The 18,217-nt window shown below is 47.0% G+C and overlaps 1 protein-coding gene and 1 pseudogene across 1 annotated transcript; both read left to right on the top strand.

Annotated features, from left to right (window-relative positions):
* Positions 1–5,562: 5,562 nt before the first annotated feature.
* Positions 5,563–14,105, top strand: LOC125517187 (uncharacterized). Its single transcript, XM_048682367.2, has 3 exons — positions 5,563–6,764; positions 7,563–7,663; positions 13,515–14,105. Exons 1-2 carry the CDS (start codon positions 5,612–5,614, stop codon positions 7,613–7,615), a joined length of 1,206 nt encoding a protein of 401 aa, XP_048538324.2. The 5' UTR covers positions 5,563–5,611; the 3' UTR covers positions 7,616–7,663; positions 13,515–14,105.
* Positions 14,106–15,865: 1,760 nt separating this feature from the next.
* LOC147963852 (uncharacterized) lies at positions 15,866–17,110 on the top strand (annotated as a pseudogene).
* The last annotated feature ends 1,107 nt before the right edge of the window (positions 17,111–18,217 follow it).

The raw sequence follows: 18,217 nt of genomic DNA, 5'->3' as shown, positions 1-18,217 counted from the left end.
TGATGTTTGATACACCCAAAGCACTCCTACGGTATCCGGGAGTTGCACAATCTCATGGTCTAAGGAAATGATACTTGACATTGGAAAAGCTTTAGCATACGAACTACATGATCTTGTGCTATGCTTAGGATCGGGTCTTGTCCATCACATCATTCTCCTAATGATGTGATCCCGTTATCAACGACATCCAATGTCCATGGTTAGGAAACCGTAACCATCTATTGATCAACGAGCTAGTCAACTAGAGGCTTACTAGGGACATGGTGTTGTCTATGTATCCACACATGTATCTGAGTTTCCTATCAATACAATTATAGCATGGATAATAAACGATTATCATGAACAAGGAAATATAATAATAATCAATTTATTATTGCCTCTAGGGCATATTTCCAACAGTATGAGCCTAAGTTTTGTTAAATGGACAGTTTGTTACAGTTTTATTAACTAAATTTTGATAGCTAGGGATCAGTTATGAACCTAACTTCTGTTAAATGGACAATGGCTGAATCTCTGGATCAAACTATAAATGCTCACATCAAGGAAAAAAATGACAGTTTTGACAGTAACTTTAGTCTGAATCTTAGCATCAAGTAGTTTCAGTACTCATCTCTGAATCTGAAATCTTGAACAGGAGCTCCAGGTGATGTCGGCCTTGAGGTGCTGGACGATGGTGCAGTGGCTGAACAGGAGTGGACGGCGTCTTCTACCTTCTGGCGACGGCGACACGGGGTGGACGGCGTCTTCTACCTTCTTGAAGAAACCAATTGTCCTGTATAGAAAACAAAACCGAAATCAAAATCAGTGCATGAATATGCTGTCAGTTATCAAAATGAAAATGTACTCCAGTTTAAAGTGTACAAATGCACTAATTAAATTTCTAAGATGAAGCTAGTGTGGAATGTGCTGCTCGGAATTTACAATGAATGCATTTTGCACTGAATCTGTGAGAATATACACTGAATGCATTTACACTGAATCTGTGAGAATTTACATGACTCGTGCTGCTATCAACTAATGGAAAATTTAGATGCTTTGAAACAGAGCAAGCTGCACAAGGCAAGAGAGATGATCCATGACCTTGAGTTGCTGCCGCTCCATGGCTCCATTATTGTCGTTTCATGTCAGTATATGCTTTAGCCTTGGTAGATTGTCTTTAGCCTTTAGTTAACTGAATTTACCAAGTGTTAAATGTGTTACCTGAATTTACAAAGGAGCAAATGTGTTAACTGAATTTACAAAGTGGAAACTGAATATTGTACTATAGTCACTGATCAAAATTTAGTGGAAACAGAATTGATAATCAACATACAGAATACAGAACATACGGTTTATTTTCAGTTTCAAAATGGAAAATACACTTCTTCAATACTCCAATTTTACAAACTGAAAATTCCACAAAAATGCACACCTGCGTGTGTCCCAAAATGCCCTACATTTTGAAGCAGTTCGTAGAGTACACTGAATCCCACCCGCGTGTGTCCCAAATGGAGTAAATGTTTCAAAATTCCACAAAAATTGCCCAAAATGGAGTGATTCACATGTGAGTACAGTACTAAAATTTTCAGTTTTGGCATTTTGGGGATTCAGTCAAGCATCCTCACCTTCGCTCTGTAGTAGTGGATGAGGTTGACGGCCAGGTGGACATTGGTGGTGGCTGCTGGGCGGCGAGGCAGCCATACGGCGAGGAGGGGGTCGACGAAGGGCAGTGCCAGCTCCGGCCCGCCACCCTCGGGGAAGGACGGCTCCGTTGGACGGAGCGCCGCTGGTGGAAGGCACCGTCTGCAGATTGGAGAAGGGGCACCCGGCTTCCCAGTGCTCGGGTCAACGGCGTCCATGGAGGGGCGAGCTAAATGGTCGACAGAGAGGCGGTGATTCACGACGAGCGCAGGCGGAAGGAGAGCGAGGACTGCAGACGGTGGTCTCCAAAATCGAACCTTCGCGGGCGGCGGGCGTAGGGGAACAAGGCGGCGGGCGTAGGGGAACGAGGCGGTGGTCAGAGGGGAGGGGAACAAGGTGCCGGTGTGGGGAGGCGGGAGGGAAGCAAGGCGGAGGCGGCGTGGGGCGGCGGGGGCGGGGCGACCAAATCAGCCGGCGTCGGAGAAGACTGAGGAAAGACGAGGACCGCGGGTTTGGTCGGGAGAATGACAAGGACTAAACTGAAAAAATGACATCGCGACATGTTTTTTGGGACGGAGGGAGTATATATTCAAGGACTTTGCTTTACCCCTGAACACAGTCACTAAGATGATATGACAAAAATTACCGGGAATCCAATTTCGCTGTCGGGATCATGTGCTCCTGCGCGTGGAAAATCATTTTTGAAATGTCAAATAAATCCGAACAAAAATTTGATGTATTCATAATCACATCCAAATGTTACTTGCAAAGTTTTAAGCAAAAAGGTTAAACATTTTGGCCTTTGAAAACAAAAAAACAAATTGAGCAACAAATGTTACCCAAAAATATCATCCCAAAATTGGTCACCCGCCGAAGCATTACTACTCCGTTTCGCACGAAAATTGTCTAACATAGTTGCGACACTAACACAAACATCTATAAAAAATCATTTTTTTGAAAACATTTACCACTTAATTTAGGTATTGTTCATTCGGGAGCCAAAAGCCCCCCCCCCCACCCCCCAAAGCTACAAGCTATCATTGACGTCACCTTCTTGTCTCTGTTACAACGATACTAAGGGCCTGTTCTGATCTCCTCCCGCTCCATGCTTCGCAAAATTTTGAAGCGGAGCGGAGCCGAACGATTCCGACGGAAGAAGCTAGCTTCGAGAAACTCAGCCTCCCTCGCGTGCAATTTTAAGAAGCAAGGTCAGCCGAGCTCTGCGTTTAACAGAAGCTGGAGTTGCACCTATTTACAGAGTTTGCCACCGCCAAAGAAAACGATTCGCGCTGACTCCTCGATACAACCACTCTCGCCCACAGGATCGAGCCCTCCCTCTCGATCGAACCATTTTCTCTGGCTCGTTCTCGAACTGGGCTGCCTTTAGCCGGCCCATTATGGCGCTAAGACAGGCCAGCCAACTATATCAGCCCAAGCTAGCGATGGTGAAGCCAGCGACGCTGCCGAATGGGCGTGATTCGCTGCGTGGAGCTAGAAGCTACCAACAGAAACTGAATTTGGAGAGTTTTTAGAAGTGGGGAACAGGCCCTAATGCTGGTCACAATGGGAAATATCATGTATTAGTATTATGCATATATGATTCTACACATATGATACTATCTTATAATGCATAGTATCATAACTTGGTATATCATAGTAGCCTTATTTATTGTCATGTAAGACAAGTACTAATACATCATTTAATATGATACCGTATCATATTATGATACTCAACCCTCTATTTCCACATTTAATTATATGCCACGTAAGCAAAAAATGTCTAGTTGACATGCATGATATTATCTATAATACTTTTTGTGACTACTTGTGGAGCTCAGCCCGAGAGAGAAGATGGATATGATGTGTAGTAAGAGCATCTCTAGCAAATCCACTAAAATTCGGTACTGCAAAATCGTTTTAGTGTTCCCCGGGGAATGAATATGCGGGAACGCGAAGGCTCCGGTGGTACTGCAAAATCGTTTTAGTGTTCCCCGGGGAATGAATTTGCGGGAACGCGAAGGCTCCGGTGGTACTGCAAAATCGTTTTAGTGTTCCCCGGGGAATGAATTTGCGGGAACGCGAAGGCTCCGGTGGTACTGCAAAATCGTTTGTGTTCCCCTAGGGAATGATTTTGCGGGAACGCGAAGGCTCTGGCGGTACTGCAAAATCGTTTTAGTGTTCCCCCCAAAAATGATTTTACGGGAACGCGAAGGCTCCACCAGTACTGCAAAATTGTTTTAGTGTTCCCCCGAAAATGATTTTGCGGGAATGCGATGGCTCCGGCGAAATAGATCCTGTAAATCTCGTACTGCATATTAAAAAACATCTTCGTGCTAGAGAATAGCTCACCACAACCATAGTGCATACATAGGAAATACAAACTTCACGCTACAAATTAAACCTAAAGTCGACAGTCACTCGTTGATGCCAAGGTAGAACTTGGCGGCAGTCTTGTGGAGCGCGTTGGCGAGGTTGACAGCGGCAAGACGATTGGTGACACATTTTTCTCTGTCCGCCAAAGTTTTCTTCGCAGCGACAAGCTCCACATCGGCCCCCCAGCACCTCTGGAAATGCCCAAAGAGTTTGTTGTGCAGGTCGTGGAAGCCGACCGACAAGGGCTCCGCCCGTCACTCCGGGAGAGCCGGCCATGGTCGCCAGCTTGTCTCACATGCCATGGCTCAACGGCGGGCCAACTAGAGCTACCGGCCTCCACGCTGTGTCGTGTGAGCTTGCGCAAAGGCGACCCACCACGGCCTCCAGCACCACCCGCGATCGAGGAGAAGAAAATATGGCGCAATCGTTAAACAGTGGCAATCCCCATAAAAAACAAACTTGTGTGGAAGTATTGCACACACGTGGAAACGATGAGAAAGAATGAGTGGATACTCTCGGGAACAATTGTCGTTGTCACCACTTATCATCATCGAACCCCCGAGGAAGTGCCATAGCCCGAGTGGATGTTGTCGCTAATGATGTCGATGTCATTGTGGCGCTTATCAACGATCATCCTAGTTTTCCTTTTATCCTGGTTCCACGTGTGGTGCTGACATTGTCGAGGAAGAACGCCTGATCCTCTGCCCTCATATTGCCTTCCATGTTATTGAACTGGCATCTTCCTTCACGCATTGATTGTGTCACCCAAGATGACAACTTTTGGTCCAAGTCATGAACATGTTGTCCCAAGTTTATCAATAGGGCGAGTAGGCGTCGTTGGAGACATCGGCAGTCAAAGAATACCGTCCCACCCCGATGTTGTTCTTACCGCTGCCTCGCTAGCAACATCCAAGGGCACAAATGGAGTTGGGACTAGGGAAATCTTATCCAGACATCGACACCCCCATTGGTGAAACATCATTCCAGGAAACACACATTGATCTAGTCCTTATTGTACAACCAAAGAGAATAGTCAGGGTTCCCTCCTCTCCCATCAATGGAGACATATGAAGGGAAGGAAAAATAATTCACCTACATTTTTACCTCTTCAAGGAAAGAGGGGGCGAAAGCATCATACGCCACTTCTGACACACCGGTATACCGGAGGGGGGGGGGGGGGGGGGGGGAGGATAGGTGTAAATGTGTACTTGTCATCAAAATCAGCAAAGCATTTATTTGCGCAAGAAAAATCGGCACAACACTTGCACATCTCTCCTTCCAGGCTTACCATCAAAATCAGAGCTACATGTTGTTTACGTTTTTACGAGTTGTCCTATAGTTTATAGTCATTTATTTTGGAACGGAGGGAGTACATTTGAATCTGTGTATCCAGATTTTTTTTAAAATATTCTGCGTTTTTAGCCTTTAGGTACTTGTTTTTAGAAACATTTTTTTGAGTAACAGAGAAACATTTTTCTTTGAGAAACTTTCTTTTTGGTAGGTACTGTTTGTGGGTAGTGGGCTCTCTCCCGAAAAGAAAAGGAGTTTTGGGCTTCAGCGTCACTCCACATCGTGGCCTGCTGCTGCTTCTCCACCACACACACTTTCCCCATTCCCCATGAGCTGCGAGGAGATGAGCCGCCACCGCCGCCGCCGCCGCCTTCCACCCTCGCCGGCGGCCGCGCCGCCGCTGGAGGACGAGAACCTCCTCTCCGAGATCCTCCTCCGCCTTCCCCCAGAGCCGTCCTCCCTCCCTCGCGCCTCCGTCGTCTCCAAGCGTTGGCGACGCCTCATCTCCGACCCCGGCTTCTCCCGCCGCTTCCGCCTCCACCACCACCGCAACCCTCCTCTCCTCGGGTCCTTCAGCCATTTGTACTTCGTACCCACCATGGAGGCCCCCAATCGTGTCCCGGATGGCCACTTCTGCTTGCAGGTCGACGAAGACGAGGTCACCGACCACTTCATATGCCTCGGGTGCCGCCATGGCCTCGTGCTCATCTTCCATGTGAGGCGGCTCCAGGTCCTGGTGTGGGACCCCGTCACCGGCGAACTGCATCGCGTTGCCGCTCCCCCGGGATTCGGTGCGAAGGAGAGGCCGATTAGCGGGGCGGTGCTTCGCGCTGCTGGAGACATCCAACACTTCCAGGTGGTATTGGCAACCACAGAGACAGACGACCAACAGCATACACGAGCGATGGCCAAGGTTTACTCGTCGGGGAGTGGCAACTGGGGTGATATCTTATCAACACTGCTTCCATCCCAGGCTTCTAGGCACGAAATTCCCACCATGATCGGTATAGAATTTCCTGCTGTCCTAGTTGGGCATTCCCTTTACTGGTTGCTTACTGACAGTCGGGATGGCATCCTCAAGTTTGATTTGGATAGGCAGAGCTTAAGTGTGATACATGTGCCAGTGAATATCTATGCTCATGGTAATTGGCAGTTCACGGTTATGCGGGCGGAGGGCGGTGGGCTTGGTGGCCTCTTTCTGTCAAAATTCACTGCCCAATTATGGAAGTGGAAGACCGGTTCTGATGGTGTTGCGTCATGGGTGCTGGGAAAAACCATTGAACTAGACAAGCTCCTTTCCATTAGTTCAAAGAAGAGAGAGCCTCCAATGATACTAGGGTTTGCTGAGGACAATAATGTGGTGTTCCTGTGGACAGATTTGGACGTGTTCACGATCCAGCTTCAGTCATTGCAGTTCAAGAACCTTGGCGAAACTAACATCTTGTCTCGCTATCATCCACTTGAAAGTGTGTATGCTGCAGGTAATACCATGCATTTACAATGCGGGTATAACAAAATCAAGATGTATTTTGTTATTTGATTGATTAAATGCTATTTGCAGAGTTTCGTGCTAAGCTAACAATTTCAAGTAGTGACATAATAACGCATCACTTGTTTATTTTGCTGCTTGATGATCTCTGCAACATATAGCAGTGTTGTTCTGTAGTGTTTTCTTTGGTTGTTGATGTGATCTAAACATCTATAGTGGTAGCTAGCCAGTTTTGCTTCTATAGCAAGGTGACTCTACTGTATTGTAATTTCGAGTTCCCTTAGTTGAAGCCGGTGGCAGCTGGGTGACTCTTGAATCCATAATAACGATGACTGGGTTTATTTACCAGCCAGTTCCTTTTTATCACTTTTAGAAGAGTATAATGCTGCAAGTGGCAAGTTCTTTTGTGCCAGAATTAATAAGTCGAGTTTAGTTAATCTTTTCTGACTAAATTTGTTAAAAAGGTGAATAGTCGGGATCACTTTTATTGCTAGAACTTATTAGTTTGAATATATTTTTATTATGCACAATATGGCATGGATCAGCTAATAGTCTGAGGATGCATATTTTTCATTAGTGACACTAGTGAGTATATACTCTTTTGAGAATATTCTCTCCATTTGATAGTAAATGGGCTTTTGTCTATCTACTCCTATGTTGTATTAAACCTGAATTGTTTTCCTGAAATTATATGTGTGAGTTTATCAAAATATCTCATCGATGCCCCCCCTCATATCTATTTGACTTTTCGTTGGAATGTTGTTGGTTCCCTGACTTAATATGCATGTAGGCATGGGCATTGGTGGTGGACGTGGTGGAGCTGAACTTCTGCCCAATACATAAGATGATTGGTCCGATAGATATGCTATCGTGATGCATTTGATTGAGCAGGTAATCTTATCTTCAAGTAATAACTGAATGAAACATATTCTTTTTTCGTTGTTACATGGATATATTTATGCTTTACTTTTACTGGTTGCTACATTTGCATTTGATATTTTTATGGCTATGGATTTATCGAGAGTGAGTGCAACTTGTTTGTTGTTCCCTCTGCGCAATTAATTGCTAACCAACAATACTTAGTACGATTAACTTCCCTTGTAGCAACTGCCATTACACATTTCTGTCCATTTGTGGATCTTTGTAATACCTAGTGTTTGCTTGTAGTTATTGTACAATTATACTAGTCTAGGCCTCTTAGGCAAGTTGGTTATATATTTTCTTAGCATATTTTGTTTTTCACTCTTAACTCACATGTGTAAGCAGATATTAGCTTCTCAACTTTTTTTAAGACACTCCCATATAGTTTTGGACCGTCGATTCTACATGATCCAAGAGTCCACATTCATCATGCCTCATAGGAGGTAATAGTTTATCCACTACCAAGGGAGTAGCAATAATGAAGTAGGCAGCATATTTCATATGCCATTAAAAACATGACCTATATAGTATAATACGATAATCTTCTCTCATGGAACAAGGCAGTAGTACTCTTTACTTGTTTCTAATAAATTCCAGTGTCTATAATTTATTTTTAGATATAAGCACTAAATATTTGAAGAGTTCTGAACATTAAAAAAATTCTACAAGTCTGAAATTTTATTAATTAAGATATCCACATTATAGTTTTTGTCACCCTCAACTATTAATGGAATTTACATATGAGATAAATGCAATACCTTACACCATTTAAAGGTTTATAGTTATCTTTCTTGAATACGGTTGAAGATAAGCGCTCCCCCTAGGCCAGCCCCAACCAACCCAGTCGTCGGCAAACCCCCGTCGGTAGCCCTCCTCCTCAGCCCCTCCCCTCCCCCCGACCATCCATGGCGTCCCCTCGTGGGAGCTCTGGCGACCTCGACCTCGGCTTCGCCGGTCGTGGCGCTGGCCGGACTCCGACGGCGAGTGGTCCGGCGGTCCTACAACAAGGTCGCCAGAACCCCCCCCCCCCCCCACACACACAGCCCGACACTGGCAGCCCGTACCCCTCCGGCGACGTGCGGCCCCGCCGCGCCATCGTGGCCACTCGCAGCGAGGTCAACCGCGTCAATGGCGGCGGGGAAGTCGACGCAGACAGCTTCCAGATGCCTTGCCGCAAGAACTGCCGCCAGGGTGTGCAGCGCGCGGCCGCCACGGGTCCCCTCCAGCACCGCCGTCGCATCCCGTCTCCGGAGGCGGCCCTCGGCCTGTGCTTCCGCTGCCTTGAGCCCAGCCACCCCGTGCGGGAATGCACCAACAACGCCCGGTGCCACCGCTGTCTTTATCCTGGACACACCTCGCGTGACTACACCAAGTACCACCGCGGCATGCTGCGCGCTCCCCCCGCCACCGCTGCCACCTTGGCCGCCGCAGCCCAGGCGGAGTCGCGCCGCCGCCCCTGCCCGCAGGCCATGACCTTGTGCACGTCATCCTTTCGCACTATGTGGAGATGGAAGAGGCTGAGATGGTGCTGCGACGTGGAATGGTGGTTTCCATCAGCGGAGACAGGTCGGTGATTGCCGCTCGAGATGTCAAGGATGTCATGTATTCCTCACTCTATCTCCACCCCAGAGACTTCACAATCCATGCATACCACCCGGAGGATTTCCTCGTCTTCACCACCCGAGCGCTCATGGACCGCCTCGCCGGCTATCACTTCATCAACAGGCCCGGCTTCACCCTCGCGCTCCGCCCCTGGAAAAAGCTCGCCCGTGCCGATGTTGGCTCCCTCGACTACTCTATGCAGCTCGAGCTATGTGGCATCCTGACACAAGCTTGGTACTTTTCCATGGCTGGACACCTACTGGGCAGCAGCTGCTGGATCGAGCAGCTCCACCCGAGCACGCGCTCCTGCGCTGACCTCGCCACCCTCCGGGTGATTGCGCGCACTCGCGACCCTGCGAGCATTCACAGGCGGCCATCCTCGAGATCGTGGAATCCGTCCCTGCACGCATCTACTCCATGCCACTGACCACCCGCACCCTCTAGTACCCTATGTCCATCATGCTCGCCACCGCCATTGCGGCTGAGCGGCCCGCCTAGCCACCAACGGTGACCACGGCCCGCGCGACGGTGCACCTGGTGGTAGGGATGCTGGGCATGGTGATGGGGGCAATCGTGGTCGCCTACGCGGGCGCAATCGCCGCCGCACTACGAATGCTCCCGACGGCCGCACGGATGGCATGACCATCTACTCCAAGGGCTAGTGTTTGTTCCACCATCGTGCCCACGCTGATGGTGTTGGCATCGATACTAGCTGGCCCAACTCCTGTCTCCGTACGGTTGCAGCAGCTGCGCTGCCGACAAGACAAACCACCGGTCGCATGATGGACCCTTGGCCCACCGCTGGTGGCCCCCGTAGTTCCTGTCGCTTTTCCAAAAGGGGAAAGCGCGACGGAAAGAGAAAGAGATTGGCAGAGGAGGCCCGATGTGCAAAAGTTGCATCTTCTGCGGCTGCTTCGCCTTCTTGTCCTGGTGTGCATGACCCGGCAACAGTTGGACCCGCCCATTGGCCGTGACCCTCCCCAGCCAGACGGAGGCTGTTAGCACCCACCTGCTCCCAAGGGCCTGCCAGCGACACGACCAAGCCAGGCGAGGATCGCCCTGGCATGCATGGAGATCGGGACAACGACCCGGTCAGCCAATCCCTTGCCAGTGAGGTCCCTGACTCCCAACCTTTGGTGGTAATGACCGATCTGTTGTTGGGGCATTCTGGTGCTTTGTCGCTGCCACTCGCTACTGGCGCTGCGCCCACAACAGACCAGTCCACGGAGACCTTGCTGGCGTTGGAGCCCACCACGACGTGCCCAACGGCGCGTCCCTTGCAGCCAATTGAGCCTCCCTTGCCAGCGAGGTCCCCGACTCCCAACCTTTGGTGGTAATGACCGATCCGCTGTTGGGGCATTCTGGTGCTTTGTCACTGCCACTCGCTACTGGCGCTGCGCCCACAGCAGACCGGTCCACGGAGACCCTGTTGGCATTGGAGCCCAGCACGAACCGCCCAACGGCGCGTCCCGTGCAGCCAGCTGAGCCTGCCAGGAGCTTCCAGAAGCACCCGCGCGCGGCGTGCCGCGCACGAAATCCACCCCGGACGTTGCATCGGCCCAGCAAGCCACCAAGGCCCATCACGCTGCCCAGCTTGAAGCCCAGCAAGAAGCCCAACATGAGGCCCTGAACGACACTGCGGGATCTGCCTGCACCCCGAGCCCACCAACGCGCTTCGCGTTGCCCCCGATCACCATGCGCCACTCTCAACCGCGCTCGATGCCACCAACGGCGTCACCCTAGGCGACTTGCTCGCCGCCACCACCAAGCAGATAGATGCCGCCCTGCCAATCCCTGGCGGGCGACAACGACGGTTCCCGCCCAACTTCACCCCTCGGCGCGGGCGATTGGCCACGTCTACCACTGGCAAGACGGCCGCCCCGCCGACGGCCGAGAGGCGCGCCCAGATCCACATTCTGCGTACCCTTGGCATCGTGAGGTTGACTAGAAGATCACCGCGGCGGAGATGCAGGCGTATGAAGGTCTCTTCACAGTGACCATTCCCTTGTCCGTCCTTTCGGCATTGCTGTGCTGGTTGATCGCGAGCTCCCCGCGAATCCCACCATCGCGACGACACCACGGTGGTCGCAGGCAGACCCATCGAGGCATGGTTGCGCCACGCGCCAGGACATCGACCTCTTTCCAATGGATCACAACCCCAAAAGCCTCATTTGGAACGTGTGCGGACTCAACGCGCGCGCTTGCCGCACCGCCATCCGATCACTAGTTGTAATCGCAAATGCGTATGTTGTCTGCCTCCAAGAAACAAAGATGGCCTTGATCTACTCGTCGATTGTCTTGGAGACCCTTGGCTCGAAATTCAGGGGAATTATTAAACATTGCATTAACAACTCCTCCACTATCAGCGCGTTACTAGAAAAATAGATGCACTATCAGATGGGTCTGCTTCGGAGATGAAAACTTAAAATTCTTTCATGTGGTGGCCTAGAATGCCCCTCATTCCATCTCTTACTGATTGACGGGGTTCATCAATCAATGATTGTGAAGCCAAAGCTGGTATCATCTGGAGAACATATAATAGCAGAGCACCTATCTCGGCCATTCCCATGCGTCCTTTGATCTGATTGAGCTTCTTCAACAGATCTTGGCTATGGAAAAGGATTTTTACAACCTATGATGATTTTCAAGATTCCGCCATCCTTCAAACCAAGCCAAAAGATACTACACTTGGACCTTTAGGCTTCGCTCGGTTGGTTCATTCCCGCAGGGAACCAACTCAAGAATCGGGTTGATCCCCTAGTGTCACCCAACCGCCACCTGTTCCTTAACCGCCAATCCCCACCAACCTCTGCATCTTAAACTCTGTTCTGTTGCTACACAAGGAATCAAATAGGTACATACACCATAAGCAAATAGATACATGTGAAGATTCTCAAGCCCAAGCTAGAGACCAGCCATGGACTACAATAAATGTAATCACAGCTCTACAGCTACGAGTTGCAGGGCAGCCCCAGTGCATGTAGCTCCCGCTTGCGCAGGGTCTGGGGAAGGGTCCGACCACTTTGGGTCTATTGTACGCAGCCTTTCCCTACATTTCTGCAAGAGGCTGTTTCCAGGACTTGAACCCGTGACCTCATGGTCACAAGGCAGCAGCTTTACCACTGCGCCAAGGCTCACATTTGTACTTTTTCAAGATCACAACTACTGGAAATACAATATTATCACAACTATAAAAAATTTGAATGCATTTATCCTTTTCTCCACTTGACTTTGGGAAATTTCCGCCTCTTATAATGAAGTGGAAAACAGATCCTCGAGGCACGTAATGCTTGCAAAGCCATGGAAATGTTCAAGTGGAGAAAAGTCAGCCTAGTACCTAGTAAGGCAAGTCAGGAATAGAACAGATTTATGACTCACAACCACTAACCATGATGGTGATGAATCAGCAAAAACATTCATCAGGACCCCTTATCTGCTAGATGAAAAAAAAATTGCTTGCTACTTGCTGGAGTAGCAATTGTGGAAATGATGAATCAGCAAAGGTCACAACTGATACAAGCTTAAACACACCATTCAAGGGACACTGGGTGAGAACAAACTCACAGAAAAAAAGAGTACTGCACGAAAAATCACTAGCTCAAGGTCCTAAAGCGAATCATTATATTTGTTCATCATGATACCATCCACGCACAATCATGATACTATCATTAATGCAGAATCTCTCTTCTTTTGTTTACATCTGCTTACATTGGTTGCTTGTCTGGCTTCTCTTTCCGTTTCTTTTCTGACTTCTTTTGGTCACTCAGGGAGTACTTGCCACTCTCCTAATTGAAGTAGAAAGTTGTGAACTGCACGAACCTTAGAAAATAACATGGTCAGTTGTAGGATGGCCAGCCTAGGGGTGAAATCATGAAGTTGCATGACAGGACTGCCTACCATCATAGCAGTTCATGAATTGGTGAAAAACAGTACACCAAAAACTGTACAATAATATTAACGGATGGAGTACTAATAAGTTAGATAATGCATTATCCGTTGTTTGAGGCTTGTACTGCATGAATTTCATTAATTTTGATTTGCGACTGACTATCTAACTCGCACGTTTATAAAAGTAATACCTATAAGCTACAAACCAGATGCATCTGTTTTATTCTCCATGAGCGCTCATATGTCCATGACATTAAAGAATATTACACTTAATTTTTTCCCTAAAGAATAGTACAAATTTGTTTGACTGATGACATTGATTGCTCTGCAGGTATCTAGAGTTGTGTTCTGGTGGCTGAGATGGTGAGATGGCTACTTGGGTTCCATTTCTTCGTACACTCAACCTGGAAATTGACCCTCTATCTAGCATGCACCGGTGAACTGCGAAGTTGACTAAGTTGGAATAAATCACATGATTTGCTATCTCCATTCTATTATCCAATTTCTGTTCACAACTTGTCAACCGGCATGAAGGTGTTCGATGAATCAGTACGTTGTGGTTCATCTCCTTTATTGTCTCACGTTAATGCAAGCCCGTTTGTCGGTAGATCTTGCTAGTTGATCTGTTTAATGATAAGCTAGCTAGTTTGCTTTTGAAAGACGGTCTAGGAGCATCTTAGGCCATCCCCAACGCCAGGCGCTAGGTGAGGCCACTAGGATATATTTCCACGTAGATCGGCAGTTAGTCGATCAATTCCCGGCGTGGCATCAACACCAACTGCAGCGGGTGCTTCGCTTTTTTCACCTGCCGCACCAGCTATGAAAAGAGTCGTTGCCTTTATTCTGTTCTCTACTTCGTGTCTGGAATTAGCGCTTACCATTGGAGAGCGCTTAGAAGGGGTTTTAATTTTTGATCTTATTTTTTTATCAGCCAACGGCTAGATCAGGTATCTTGCGTTGCAGGCGCTCTTAGAAGGGGTGCAAACATCTTTTTTCTTTTCTTTCAAAACTAGTTAATTGCTCATGGGTTGCAATAGATAAATACATATTCTAGTGGTCCAATATTAATGGCAGCTAACATATACCTTTACGATTATCATATTTTCTCCTTGATTAAACCACACTTCCTTTTCTTCTTCTTCGATTCACTATTTTCGTGGGTTGATAATGCTCATATTTGACTTCTGTCATTGCCATCCAGCTTATTCACGTATCTGAATTATCTTATGGTATTTTTTGCCACCACAAGCACGAAGGGAAATAATTTCATAGAAATTGTTGTGGCCCAGTCGCTCTCATCAACTTAGCTGTCTCGTCCTTCTCACTGCGACCTTGGCCCGCCAGATCCGCCACCTTGTGCTGCAACAACATCATCTACTGTTGTTGGCTCCCTCGGTGGCACCACGGGGTTGTGACAATCTGCCCAAAGGTAATGTTGACTGCCTTAGCCGAGATATAAGATCGTAAAGAACCTAGGGTTAGATAATAGTTGCCCTTAAGAAACCGCAAAGCACAGATCCTTAAAGAAGATTCAAATACCATGGTGATGATGCTCGACACAGGAAGTCATTATCATCTAGGTTGGCATTAACATACTGCTCATCCAAGTCCTCGCAGAGCTGCATGTGTAGAGTGATTGATTTAGAAAATGAACTTTACATAGTTTGAAAACCTTGGTAACATCCATACGAGATTCTCTCAAAACATTATAAAAAGCTATGTTGGTCACAGTGGAGTCAGAAGATGTGGCGGCATTGTCCATGCGGTGATAGATTGCACTTATTTCCTTCGCGGAATTGTAGTTTTGTCTGCCCGCTTTTCCCTAAAGCTTTTAACCCGTTTATTTAGAAGAAAAGAACTATTTTTGAGACCGAATGAATGCGGCCGCCACCATTGACTCTTGTATTATTTGTTGGTTTTGTGTACATTTTGAGGGGAGCGGTAACTTTGTACACTTTTTACGTGTATTCCGTACAGTAGTTCTTTTATGGATTCCGTACAGTAGTTGATACATTTGAATCTGCATAGCTTCAGAGAATAAGAAGAAGAAAAATCTGGATGTCCTGTTTATGTGCTGTGGGCTTCCTTTTACTCTAGTTTTCGTGGGCTCTCCCGAAAAGAAGGGAGGCGTTTTGGCCTTCAATCTCACTGCCAGCGTGACTCCACTTTGGTTGGTACACTACACAAGAAAAAAACTACACATCGTGGCTGAGGAATTGATTCAGAATGCTATTATTGCCTCGGATTCCAAACAGGTGATCAAGGACATTGAAATAGCTAAGGCTGGTCGTAACTTAGTGAGTAACATAGCGCACTTCAAGAAATTTTTGCTTATGTGGCAAGTAGTTAATGAGAAGCAGTAACATAATATGTTACTGTAACATAGCGCTTCTCAATATAAGATGAGTCTACAAGCTAATAAATGAAACCATCTATGACACTACTAGTACTATGTTACTTTGCACTATGAAGGCAGTAACTTAGACTAGTGTCATATGCATGACACTAGTATAAGTTACTCCCCACTATGACCAGCCTAATCAAGGAGGTTATGGGGCTATTATTAGTGAGATTAGAAAGAGATCTTCTTTAAATTGTACTTTTATTTTCGAAGGCAGAGCCGCTAATGGCGATGCTGATAGGTTAGCCAGTTTTTCCCGTTTGACTCCACCACACTTTCCCATGAGTTGTGACGAGGGCAAGATGAGTAGCCTCCTCCTCCCACGCTCAGGCTCGCCGGCGGCGGCCCCACCGCTGGAGGACGAGAACCTCCTCTCCGAGATCCTCCTCCGCCTCCCCCCGGAGCTGTCCTCCCTCCCCCACGCCTCCGTCGTCTCCAAGCGCTGGCGCCGCCTCATATCTGACCCGGGCTTCTCCCGCCACTTCCGCCTCCACCACCGCCACAAGCCTCCTCTCCTTGGGTTCTTCGAGGAATTATGTTTTAAATCTACAATGGATCGTCCCAATCATATTCCGGATGGCCGCTTCTGCTTGCAAGTTGACAACCACTTCTTACTCGGATGCCACCATGGCCTTGTACTCATCTTCCAGTTGAGGCCGCTCCAGGTCCTGGTGTGGGACCCTATCACTGGCGAACTGCACCACATTGCCGCTCCCCCGGGATTCGATCCGATGGAGACCCTGACTAACGGGGCAGTGCTTCATGCTACCAGAGACATCCAACACTTCCAGGTGGTCTTGGTATGCACAGAGACAAACAACCAACAACATACACGAGCGATCGCCCGTGTTTACTCGTCAGAGACTGGCGGGTGGGGGGATCTAATCTCAACACTGATTCCACCTAAGGCATCTCCGGGTTCAGATCGACCTCCCTGCATTGTTTTCACGGGACCTCCTGGTGTCCAAGTGGGACATTCCCTTTACTGGTTGCTTTTTGAAAGTCTGGCTGGCATCCTCGAGTTTGATTTGGATAGACAGAGCTTAAGTGTGATACATGTGCTAGTGGACATCGACAATTACCACCTCACGGTTATGCGGGCGGAGGGTGGAGGCCTTGGTTTCATTTATCTTTCAGGCTTGAGCGCCCAATTATGGAGGAGAAAAACCAATTGTGATGGTGTTGCTTCATGGGTGCTGGGAAAATCTATTGAACTGGACAAGTTACTTTCCACGAATTCAAAGGATATAGGGTATCCGATGATATACAAGGGTTTGCTGAGGAGAATAATGTGGTCTTCCTGTTGACAGATATGGGTCTATTCACGATCCAGCTTGAGTCATTGCAGTTCAAGAAACTTTGTGAAATTGACTACTTGTCTCGCTATTATCCACTCGAAAGTGTCTTTGCTGCAGGTAATAGCATGCCTTTACACTATGGGTATAATAAAGCACATATATCTTTTGTTAATTGGTTGTTTCAATGCTGTTTAAATCATTTTGTGTGAAGCTAAAAAGATTAAGTAGTTCATATCACCTGTTTCTTTTAGTGTTGGTTGATATCTTCAACATAGAGCTAAGTTGTTCTATAGTGTGTTCTTTTCTGATGTTTTTGTGGTGGCGTTCTATGTAATTATGCTGTTCGAGTGAGAGGTGGCAAACTCTATCCAGCACAAAGATTGGAATGTGAGGAAGATTGGCATTTATTTGTATTATAATTCAATAAAAAAATATTTTTGCATGCCTATTGACATATTCAAGAATTGTATAATAGCAGTATTAGTGCATTAGTACATAGTTATGTTGTTGTTTGCCAAGATGAGACCATAGTGGTTGGAAAATGAAGTCAACTACATGGAGAAAAACTAGCTTGAACCAAATGGAATGTCAAATATGTAGCTCAGTTGGCACATTCCGAAGCTTAAAGCTAGTTTTATTTTTTTAATCAATAATGATTTGGTTCGATTTTTACCAAATAGTCTTTTATTTTCATCACTTCTAGAAGGGTCCTGCTACAAGTGGTGAGTTCATTTGTGCTAGAGTAAAAAATAAATGGACTTTATTTAACGTTTCTGGCTAAATTTATTTAAAATATGAAAAGCCACGATCACTTTTTTGCTAGAATTTGTTAGTATTGGATATATTATATTTTATCTGATATATGGAATGGATTGAGCTCAGGAATAATTTTAGATAACTATTGTTTTGATAATACTCTCTTTATTTAATACTAGTAGATTGTTTTTTGTTTAATCTACTCCTGATGTTGTATCAGATCCCCTCGAATCTATTTGACTTTTGACTATTTGTTGGGATGTCTCTGGTTCCTTGACTTTGCTTGTAGGCATGGCCATTGGTCGAGGAAATGATGGAGCTGGTCATATGGATGTGCTATAGTGATGTATTGATTGAGCAGGTAAGCCCATCTTTTCTGTTCTATTTTTACTAGCTGCCACGTCACACTTGATATGTGACTATGGATATGTAGAGTGGTTGAATACTTTCTTAGCATATGTCTGTTTTTCACTTTAACTCGCATGTATATTCAGACATTAGCGGCCTATAGAGTTTTTTTAAGGCACTCCCAGATAGTTATGGACCATTGATTCTACACGATCCAAGAGTCCACATTCA

The sequence above is a fragment of the Triticum urartu genome, chromosome 6A, assembly GCF_056163025.1.
Source record: "Triticum urartu cultivar PI428250 chromosome 6A, HENAU_Tu73, whole genome shotgun sequence".
NCBI lineage: Eukaryota > Viridiplantae > Streptophyta > Magnoliopsida > Poales > Poaceae > Triticum > Triticum urartu.
This window is presented reverse-complemented; position numbering and strand designations above follow the sequence as displayed.

Bases quoted from the DNA above. Each gene is read 5' to 3' on its own strand.
- LOC125517187 (XM_048682367.2), top strand. From the start codon at position 5,612: ATGAGCTGCGAGGAGATGAGCCGCCACCGCCGCCGCCGCCGCCTTCCA. The intron at 6,765-7,562 runs GTAATACCATGC...ATATGCATGTAG, and splicing joins TGAAAGTGTGTATGCTGCAG to GCATGGGCATTGGTGGTGGA.